Source organism: Cryptomeria japonica, chromosome 8, assembly GCF_030272615.1.
Source record: "Cryptomeria japonica chromosome 8, Sugi_1.0, whole genome shotgun sequence".
Taxonomy (NCBI): domain Eukaryota; kingdom Viridiplantae; phylum Streptophyta; class Pinopsida; order Cupressales; family Cupressaceae; genus Cryptomeria; species Cryptomeria japonica.
Window position 1 is genome coordinate 588,267,704 of NC_081412.1, and position 11,326 is coordinate 588,279,029.

Below are 11,326 nucleotides of genomic sequence, written 5' to 3' on the forward strand. Positions count from 1 at the left end.
CACCAATTTAATTGTGAATCCAAATATTGAACTATATTTGTACAATGTGATGCCACTAGAATCTAAATATTGATATAGTGACCTTGCAGTTATCTATCATCTCATTGATCTTTTCAAGATGCAATACATCTATCTTAATGTTCTTTCTATGTATCTACTAGGTGTTTGACCACTCTATTTGCTACATGTTCAATGCCTCTTATCATGGACATGTAGTCTAACTCAAGTAGGTCATTTCAATTAAGGCACAACTTGAATCATGAGACAACTTGTGCAATATAAATACAAGCAACATCAATCTTAATGGGACCCCACTATAACTATTATTCCATATGTACCATCAAAAACTAAATTCAAGTAGTACTTGTAACATAACATAGCTTATCAATACAAAGAGGGCAATGAAATGTTGTTAAGACTATTTTGAAACCTACATGTGAATGCAATAAATGATTCAATCAATGGTTCTAGCATTACAAAGATCAATGAAAAATAACAACCAAAATACAATTGGTAGAGATGATATATGTAATGCAACAATCTATATGTATGGATAACAATGATAATCTTCATGTGTAGGTTTGAGCAATCAATATGCATGGGGAAAAATGATAATCTCCATGTGTAGGTTTTGGACATTTTTCTCAAGAATGAAATGGAAAAGAGATTTACAAAGTTGTCAAAGATGATGACTACCTTGTCAATCCTTCGCCAAACCTTCTGTTCAACCCTGCAATGTATATTCACATGCTTTTGGTTTTCTTGGAGGAATACACTATACTATTCTAGTTGGACAAATTTACTAGTTGTTCTCAAATGCCTCTTTAGATAGTGTTCGACATCACCAAATGCCAATTATCATACTTGTGCACTTTAAGCAAGTAGTAGGGGAAGGTCATATAGAAGATACTAATATAGATTACTAATATGTAGCGTCTCTTCTCATGCATTAACATTAGAAAAAACTAATAAAGAAGAATAGAGAAGAGAAGCGTGTTTAGCAGTATGCTACTTGCATTGCATGACCAAAAAATAGTGCCAATATCAGAAATGATGAGGAGTAGCCAATCATTAAAGAGTGGTCTATTACAAAACAACTATTTTCTACATTGTAATCAGTCATTACCTTGTATCGGTAAAAAATTTTAAACGTAGAACAAATGCCCTATTTTGGCAAAAGGTTTTAAACATCGAACAAATCTAAAAAAATTCCTACAAAAGGCAAGGACTCCAACTACATAACAACTCTTGTTAAGTTTAAAGAACCAAAAAAATGATAACTAAAAGCCCATTAATAACCTTCACTTGTACTAATAGTTGTCCACTTTACCTCCACTAGTTACAATTTTTGGACTCTAATTTGAGGAGTTATGCAACTTTATTGGTACCCATATTGCACAACTAGTTAGACATTTGGACATAAATATTGATCATTTTTGAAGTGGTTATTGGAACATCTTTAAGTAAGTATCGTAAGATACTTTAAAATGACTACTGTTTGGCTTTTATATATATAATATATTCCAGACATACATACCTAAAAACAAAAACAATAAACTAAAACAATAGTTATCTCTAACCAAAACCTAAGAGAGTTCAAGGATTGTGGACTACCGCATTTTTCCAATGCACGTGTTTTGACGATGACACAGAAAATCTTATAAAAACTCTCCAGCAACAGCTTTTCTTTCACCCCCAAACATTTTCTCTTTCTTCACTATCGGATGGTGAAATCCATGGATAAAATACAACACAAGCATGTTGATGTTGGGGAATTGAAATTACATGTTGCAGAAATTGGATCAGGTATTTCTCGCACTCTGTTCAAGGTTTCTTAATGTGCTCTTAGCTTATAGTCCTTATTATGTATGCCCATGCCTTAATGAGATTTGGTTACAGGTCCAGCTGTGCTGTTACTTCATGGCTTTCCTGAAATTTGGTACTCATGGCGTCATCAGATGACTGCTTTGGCAGATGCAGGATTTCATGCAATTGCACCTGATTTCAGGGGTTATGGACTCTCTGATCAGCCTTCCCAAATAGAGAAAGGCAGCTCTGTAGATCTTGTGGAGGACATGGCAGGCCTTCTTGATGCCTTTGGCATTCAGAAAGTTAGTACCCAAAATTGTATTCAATGGATTTAAAGGTCTTTTATAATCTAGAATCCCCAACTGAGATCCAAAGTGCCTGCTTTCCTGAGTTTTACAGGTATTTGTTGTGGCCAAGGATTTTGGAGTATTGATTGCATATTATCTGCATCTCCTGCACCCTGAGAGAGTGAGAGGCATTATAACATTGGGTTTACCTTATTTGGTACCTGGCCAAGGCAGTTTCTCGTTGGATTCGTTTCCACAAGGATTTTATGTTAGACATTGGGCGGTCTGTTTCTCTCTCCCTGTTTCTGCAACTTAATGTCAGCCCTTAAATTGTCTGGTTTACTGATGGTTTTTTTTTTGGTTTTATGATAGGAGCCCGGAAGAGCCTTGGCAGACTTTGGGCGTTTTGATGTAGAAACAGTGGTAAGGAATATATATACCCTCTTCTCTAGAAGTGAAGTGCCAATGGCAGAAGAGGGTAAAGAGATCATGGACCTCTATGATCCTGCAACTCCACTGCCATCTTGGTTTACCGAGAATGACCTGAAAACGTACTCAAGCCTGTATGAGAAGTCGGGATTTGCTTTCGCTATGCAAGTTCCCTACATGTCTTCCACGAGGTAAATCTTAGAGACATTTGTTTTTGTTTTGTCTTTGAATCATCCAGTAAGGATATTATATCATAGAACTTACATTGTCTGCACTTTGGATGTTAATTGCAATACAGCAGCTGGGGTAAATTGGCAGAGTTAACTGATTATACTATTAAAGTTCCAGCACTTCTAATAATGGGTACCAAAGATTATGCACTCAAATTTCCAGGGATGGAGTATTATATAAACAGTGATATCTTGAAATCTCAAGTGCCCAATCTGGAGATCAAGTTTTTCCCAGAAGGGAGCCATTTTGTTCAGGAGCAATTCCCTGAGAAGGTTAGTAACCTTGTTCTTGGCTTCCTCAACCAGCAGCAGCTGTAATGCCAAAGCACTTCAAGATTAGGCAGAGTATTTTATTGTCTTGTGAAAGGGGTTTACATTAAAGCAACATAATCTTTGATTTTGAGCTGGGCATTTTTCTGTTCCATGGAATGGAACAATAGTCAATTGCATTTGCAAATTTCAGAGTTAAATATCTAAAATAGGAGGATTGTCACAAGTTCAAATTTCAAGGTGATAAGGTATGTATGTTTCATTTGTATCACAATCAGATATCATAGTGAATTTTTTATCTTTGGCAAGAATAGGGGTAGTCTTATATTGCTATAAGATTAAAAAACCTCTCTTTCTTTCTTTCTATTATTCTTCACGGTATCTTATCCTTTCTCATTTAATTATTTATTGTATACTTATTAATTTATAATTGATGTATACTTATTATTTATTGTTTGGTTTGATTTAATAAGTTAAACTCATGTAAAAGCGTTTATATTTCTAATGATCTTAATTTATCTTATATTCTCCGAAGTTTGATCTAGGGTTTTCTTCCTTCTTTTTCAATTTGAGATCTAAGTTTTCTAATTGCTATAAGTCATCTATAGACCACTCAAGAATTTTTCTTTCTTTCTTTCTATTATTCTTTACTCGTATTATGAAAGTTATCTTATCCCTTCTCATTAAATTTTTTATTGTATACTTATTAATTTATAATTAATGTAAATTTAGACTAATTATATTTAATCTTTGGATTGATTTAATGAGTTTAAACTCATGTAAAAGTGTTTATATTTCTAATGAACTTAATTTATCTTACATTTTCTGAAGTTCGATCTAGGATTTTCTTCCTTCTAGTCAAATTTGAGATCTAAGTTTTCAAATCGATTATTATTTTTCACTAATGTAATTAGAATATTACATATACATATACATCTTCATTTTTTCTTAATGTTTGTGATTCATAATGTGGCTTTTCTTTTGTTCACACTACAAACCCTTGTTTACACCTCCAAGGTTGAATTTACATATATGATTTTTTCCCTCTTATTTCATATTCCTAGAATTTGGATCCATCTTTGATTGCATTTGATTAAATCATACTTTGATTAGATATATTATTTTGAATAATTTGAATTTATTTCAAGTCTAAATCTCCAAATTTTATTAAGAATAATTTGGATTTCATTCTAAATAAACTAGACTATATTTTACATATATTAGCTCATTTCTAAATTAAATGGATTCAAAGATTATTTCTTGAGATAAACTTTGACTCAAAATAAAAGTTTTAGATAATAAACAAGACATTTTCAAATAAATTTTTCATATTTTGAATAGATTGAAGGTACTTCAAATAATGTGGACAAGTTTCAAATAATTTGGACTTGAAGAAACAAATTTGAAAAATCTCAGTTATATTTTGGATTTTGTTCGAAAGTATATGGATTCATTTCAAATATATGAACATAATGAATTAACCCATTTTGAATAAACTAGATTTAGTTGTAGCACACCAATATTTATGTAGATTAAATTGTAGTCATTTATGAGGTTATAAAATGCACCCCATACCCACACCATGCAAAGAGTACAACAATAAGAGGCTTTGTATGTATGAGATTGAATCACATAACAAAATTCAAGATTCCAAGGCTAGTTTCTTGTAGGTTTGTAATATATTTCCACTAATTTTACATTATAGATAAAAGAGAAAGAGAGAAATAGTGGAAAAATAATACTAATCTATGGAACGTGATGGTCAAGAGTAAGATTTTCTATGTATTGGTGTGATATGATAAAACGCGATCTAATGTAATCAATAGAAGGGAAATTGGGCTCATTAATGGTAACGAAAATGTAAATATTCATCCACAAATAATAACATAAATAGGTCAAAAAACTTATTTTCAAATTCATATATTAATATTACAAAAGGCCACATGCTTTGGACAAACCCAAGGTTTGATTTTAGATTCAATGAACGAAGAAATATTAAGAAATATAGATTATGAACAAGGGTTACTACAAAACACATGTAATACTAAATCTCATAAACATCAAGTAGGAAACTCTTATTTATAACATATATTTCTAATAGAACTTAGGTAAAAATAAAATAAGCAATAAATGTCCCATGACTTGTAGGATTGATATTTAGCTTTGGGTAGATAACTATAAATGGAGGAATAATATTAACATCTCCACTTGATGCATACAATCGCCTTCATTAAGTCTATATAGTGGAGCACAAATCTGCATGTGTAGTTGCATGTTACATGCTAAACATTGAATAAAATCTTAATTACTCTGATGAATTTGGGAAACATTGGTAGAATAGATTGTTTCATTGGACAACTACTATTACACATCCCTCCTTCGCTCTTTAGTTATTGATTGAGTTCATCTAATGACCCTTGTGGCTTTAGCCTACCACTTTCATTGTTACCATCTAAAAACATCAAGGGTTGAATAATCATCCAACTCATCTATAATCAAACAATCCTAATATACTTACATATTTGTACTTATCAATAAATAAAAAAATTCATGCGTCCACTAAGTATGTTACTATCCAATAATAACCTCCCATCACATATTGTATACTCACAATATGATAATTGAAACCGAGGCTTATGTTGACTTACCAATATGCAACCACTCTTTAGAGCTCTTGATTTACAACAATCTCTCAATCCATAAGAACTCTTGAGGGACATGCGATCAACTTTCTATTAGTGATCATCATCAAATAGGCCTCACTATCACAAGAAATTAAAACACTAATATGTTGTGAAGGCTTGAGAATTAGAGGATTGTGAAGTGAACATGAAAGATCTTTATCATACATTTTCAACTTTGATCAAGTGATGGTAATTAATCATATCATTAGGTAGTTCTCACTACCCATAAAGTTCACTAATTGTAACAACTTTTAATATTTCTAGAATGTAGGATTAGAATCATCAATGATAATCACAACTCCATTTTATTATCATCATCCCTACCCTAGACAAACTTATCAAATATCAAAACCACTCAAACTAAGCTTATATAAAAAGAGCTATATATATTTATACATCTCAAACAAACAATGAAGTTATAATATAAAATATTTCAACTTATGACTTATGACTTGGCTCCAATGAGATTTTATATTAGTACAAAAGAAAATAAAACCTAGTAAAATATATTTGTTGTGTAACATATTCCTCTACAATGAAATTTTTAAAATTGGAACAATGACTGATTGCATGTAATTGATCATTAATTTTACATGGCTACCTATAGCTCTTTCTAATCATCCTTAGATGACACAGGCATTGGCTACCCAACATGGAGGATGCCTATATCCTAGGGCATCTCCTTGTTGTATGACACCTTGGGATCCATGTGCTCCTTGTGTCCATGTCCTGTGTGTTTCTCTTGCCTTTGTCTTGTCGTGCCATTGATAATAGTGTCGTCGATTTCAAAGAGGACTCTCGTGGGTGGATAATGGAGAAAGATTTTACTTTTAATGGTTTCTTTTTAAAGCAGTGATTCGGAAGGCTATGTGTAATTTTTTTTAACTTCTATGTTTAATTTTATATATATTATATTTAGAATATATAATAGGTTATAATTTTAGAACACACACACACACACACACACACACACACACACACACACACACACACACACACACACACACACACACACACACACACACACATGTATACCTATATATACATATCTATATGGGTAAGTGCACCAAGATGGTGAACAGAAAAGTGGCCACAAGCCAAAAAAAATCCAAATTTTTCATAACCCGTGCGGGTTCTAAAAATTCAAAAATGTGCTAGGCTTGGTAACACCAAGTCTAGAGAAAAACAATTTTAAAAACCAAAAGTTAGGAACATTTTATTTTTTAATAAAAAATTAAAAGTTTCTCAAAACCCGTGGAACAGCAGCAAGGAAAATCCAAAAAAACATAGAACCCGCATAGGTTTGCAACTATTTTGGATTTTCCCAACATTGAGAGCAATTTTCAACAATGGCACCCTGTCGAACAGGTAAGATTTGATTGGTTTGATTATTTTTGTTTGCATTTTAATTGAAGTAGGGTTTTTTAATTGATTTAAGTTTTGTTTTTATTAATTTGATGTCAGATTCTTCAAGAAATCCCCCAAAATGAAATAGACAACAAATATCTCCTCCTGCACAAGCAACACAAGAAAACCCTGCAAACATTGCACAAGAGCAACAAGAAAACCCTCAAAATCCTCAAAATGTTGCTCCTCAACAACCACCGCCACCCCAAAACCCTCCACGTCCTCCATTAGATCATGTAGATACCACACAAGAGGATCTCATCAATCGCCTTACACAAAATAGTGCCCAAATTTCTATATTGGTGAATAGGTTGAGGTCCTCTAGTCTTGAGCACCACTCAACCCTCGCCAGAACACTAGAAACAATAGCTAATAGTGCAAATGAGGTATCTAGGGAGGTTATGAAATGGGGTTCATGGAGGGATAGATGTTGAAAATTTTATGTGGATGGGTTGTCATATGATCAAGTGAAGAAAAAGGGCATAGGTAAAGCTAACATATGTGCTCTTTTCACCAATCCTATTACCAGTAACAACCTAGAGCTAAATACGACTCAATTTCCTATACATTGGTGTGTTCATGCTAGGCTGAAAGAAGCTTTTTGGGATAGGTGGTATATGGTCTTTGACCAACCACCTTATAATAATTGGGAGGTGCCTCTATATTTTTTGAGAAAGTTGTATTGTGAGTTTATCCTCGGCGAGAAGCCAAATTACTTTGACATCCAACAATTTCAGGGTAGAGGGAGAGGCTCTGCACAGGATAGACATGGGGCCCATAGGGTGCTAGAGCCACAACATAGGAGGCGTACAGCTCCTAAACCCATGGTTCATGTCATTGTCCCTATATCCTTGAAGGAGTCTATGGAATTATAGACTCTTCAGGCAGCTGCATCATTGACTGACGTCATTGTTCAGCATGGCACACAGTTGGTCGGAGCAGAGGATGTACCAGCACCTGTGGCACCTCCTTCATCAGAGACACCTTCTTCATCAGCAGCACCTCATGCATCATTTGGCACGAGCCAATCCATTCAGCATATGTGCCCCACCTGCCAAGGTGTATGTTCCGGTGTAGACACTGACACGGACGAGGATGGTTTGACATCTCATTCATGTACATGTTGCGGGAGTAGATGCCATGCTTCCACTGCAGAGGATGTGGCCCTCACCGATGAACTGATCAATATGTTGTACCCTCTCTATCAAACACAGGTGCGTTTAATTCTGTTTATGACATGTTATCAATTAAGTGACTAAATCTTATAAAAAGAAATGAATTTTTATTTTTAGAACAATTTAAAGTGACATATAAATAAAATGCATTGCAGGGTGCAACAGGTGGTGGGAGTACACCACATACTTTTCAGTTGACTCCACAGTCACGAGTAGTTTCGCCACCAGAGGTAAAGATTTGTAAATTTGTTAAAAATATAATAATACATTGGTTTCAAAATATCTTTTGTTAATTATATGTATCATTACTTGGTATTTTATAGGGTTTATCAGTGGCTGAGATGTCCCAACTTAATGATATCACGCTTTCGGCCATTGACTTTGGCCAAGATAGCTATGCGGTACCATTTAGATTTATATATTTTTGACTTAAGTGATATATTAAATACATTCTCTTTTCCCTTATGTTAATTTTTTTTCCATTAGTTTACCCCACCTGCCTTGAGGACATCTCGTCTAAGAAAGCCATCCTCTAGCACTCTGAGGCAGAAAAAGATATCCTCTCGAACACCCAAATGACAGAAGGTAATTCAGTACAATTTAAATTCATTTGTTGAAATGTATTATGATTAAACATGTATATGTAGATATTGATATATGCACTTAATTTATTTGTTCTATATACAGAAACATATGGGGTTTACGAAATTAATGAATGCACCTGATGTCGATGAGGTTCAACAGAGGGAAGAGGTGATATCTTCATATTCACTTTGGATTGCATTCTTGCTTGTTCGAAATAACTAAATCCTTTTATGTCTATATCATATGTTATCATTTTTCATATAGGAAATGGTAATAGCTGCATCAGATTTGACTAGGCCTCCTAAGGCTACAGGAGAACTATACGAGGCTTCGGTGTGCATTTGTTCTACATATGTTAAAATATTTGTTTTATCTAGTTTGTCAACAACTTTGGGTTATTAACTTGTATGATTGTCTTTAACCTATTACAGGCCCCTTCCAAACTTCCTAATGTTATTCTACCATTCCATTTCAGTATAAGTCCTACACGTATATTATGGGATCCAACATGACCAAGGGAAAAGGTATGTCTGTCTTAGATCAACTCATTTTCACTAAGTGCACAATGGAGTTGAAACCGTCTAGTTAACTTCTTTTGGATCACTTACCATGGATATAGGAAATGGTCGTAACTAATTCATCTATGACTTTGCCTCCTACGACCACAACACATCCATCTGAGGCTCCGATATGTTTTAGTTTTTTAGTCTATTCATTTTTAGTTATTATGTGTTATTTGACATATATGTTATTAACATGTATTAATGTTGTTTTACCAGTTACAACCTCCTTCAAGACATCCCACGGATCCTCAGCCTCACCCAATTGTAGAAGATAGAGATGAGGTAATCAACATTTCAACTTCAAACAATTTAGACTTCAGTATTTAGTTATTTTGATGTTATATTGAGAAAATATATCTGATTCGACATTTGAATTGTCCTTGTGCAGCCACCTACAAAGCCACGTACTGCTTCGAAGAGGCTCAATTTTTATGATCCACCACAGTCATAGATACCAATAGAGACATATAGTTATAGTTGTGGTCATTGAAGGACCAATTTTTTTATATATTCGACATTTGTATATGTATATATCGACTTTGACAGACATGGCACATGCCACATTTTTGTAACTATTATTGATTTGGCAGCTATGTCATTTTTTGATATGTACACGATTATTGTTCATTTTGATATATATGAAACTTGATATTCGATCCAATTTTTTCATTGATATATATGAAACTTGATATTCTTGAAACTTAGTTATTTCCTATTGAAATGTGATCAAACTTGTTCATTGTGTATATGTCTTGAAATGTGATCCAATTTGTTCATTACTTGTAACTCATATGGCGTATACTTTTAAACTATCTATTGCTCATATTGTGTATACCCAAGTACCGACATCGGTAATGCTGATATTGTGTATTTTGATTGAGTGAATTTGCTTTGAGTCCTTCGTGCATGAAGAGATTGGAGTGAAGTTATTATTTCATAAACTCATGCTTATGGAGTAAAGTTCATCGTTTCAAGAACCAATTAAGACAAGATTTGAGCCCACAAAGCAAATTTGAAATTTATCTAAGGATGAGTCGGCTTAGGTAGGGTTTTCATTTAAATTTTATTCCATACCAAGTCGGCCTTAGGGTAAGAGACACACCTATTCATCCAAATTGCCTATAAAAGAAGAGTTGAAGCACTTATGGACGATCTGTGTGAACCTATGGGGTCGTGTTTTCGCTGCCTAAAAATGCTTCTCTCGGTTTCGAACAACTTGATTCCATTTTCTTGTGGTTAGATTTTTTTTGCCGCATAAAAAACCATCAAAAACCATCAGTGAGAGGTGGCAAAATAGTGCATCTTTCGTTCTGCATGTCATGGGAATGAACCATCAGTGCGAGCACATCCAGGTGGTTGGGTTTACGCTAGGTGTTTCCTTGTCTCACTCCCCAAGACATATGATCATTCTGAGCCACCTCGTAGTGACGTTTTCCCTTGAGCGCTCAAAGTGGAAAAAATGGTCAAACTTTGACGTCGCGTAACTCAGAGAACGTGGCACTTATGGATGATCTATTTGAACCTGTGGGGTTGTGTTGTCACTGCCTAAAAAGACCTATCTCAGTTTCAGACAACTCGATTATGTTTTCTTGTGGTGATATTTTTTCTGTCGCATCCAAAACCATCAAAAACCGTCAGTGAGAGGTGGCAAAATAGTGCATCTTTCGTTTTGCTCGTCGTGGGAATGAACCGTCAGTGCAAGAGCATCCGAGTGGTTGAGTTTATGCTAGGTGCTCCCTTGTCTCACTTCCCAAGACGTTTGATTGTTCCAAGCCACCTTGTAGTGATGTTTTCCCTTGAGCGCTCAAAGTGGAAAAAACAGGCAAACTTTGATGTCACGTAACTTGGAGACCGTGGCACTTATGGATGATCTGTTTGAACCTATGG

The 11,326-nt window shown here is 34.3% G+C and overlaps 1 protein-coding gene and 1 long non-coding RNA gene across 4 annotated transcripts; both read left to right on the forward strand.

Annotated features, from left to right (window-relative positions):
- Nucleotides 1-1,659: 1,659 nt before the first annotated feature.
- On the forward strand, nt 1,660-3,476 carry LOC131054651 (uncharacterized). 2 transcript variants are annotated; one of them, XM_057989195.2, is made up of 5 exons: nt 1,660-1,806; nt 1,900-2,111; nt 2,209-2,379; nt 2,469-2,716; nt 2,824-3,476. In XM_057989195.2, exons 1-5 carry the CDS (start codon nt 1,725-1,727, stop codon nt 3,071-3,073), a joined length of 963 nt encoding a protein of 320 aa, XP_057845178.2. In that variant the 5' UTR covers nt 1,660-1,724; the 3' UTR covers nt 3,074-3,476. The 2 variants fall into 2 exon arrangements, with proteins under 2 accessions (XP_057845178.2, XP_057845179.2); XM_057989196.2 differs by having other exon boundaries at nt 2,827-3,476.
- Nucleotides 3,477-3,813: 337 nt separating this feature from the next.
- LOC131054649 (uncharacterized) lies at nt 3,814-10,034 on the forward strand. 2 transcript variants are annotated; one of them, XR_009358816.1, is made up of 9 exons: nt 3,814-8,330; nt 8,447-8,521; nt 8,615-8,692; nt 8,778-8,876; nt 8,979-9,044; nt 9,141-9,209; nt 9,308-9,400; nt 9,656-9,721; nt 9,828-10,034. It is a non-coding gene; the product is annotated as an uncharacterized LOC131054649 (long non-coding RNA). The 2 variants fall into 2 exon arrangements; XR_009108013.2 differs by having other exon boundaries at nt 8,979-9,209.
- Nucleotides 10,035-11,326: the final 1,292 nt, after the last annotated feature.

What these genes read in the sequence shown, in the direction of transcription:
- LOC131054651 (XM_057989195.2), top strand. Translation starts at nt 1,725, where the DNA reads ATGGTGAAATCCATGGATAAAATACAACACAAGCATGTTGATGTTGGG. An exon ending in ATGCCTTTGGCATTCAGAAA is followed by an intron (nt 2,112 to 2,208) that starts GTTAGTACCCAA and finishes TGAGTTTTACAG; the next exon opens with GTATTTGTTGTGGCCAAGGA. An exon ending in CCCTACATGTCTTCCACGAG is followed by an intron (nt 2,717 to 2,823) that starts GTAAATCTTAGA and finishes ATTGCAATACAG; the next exon opens with CAGCTGGGGTAAATTGGCAG.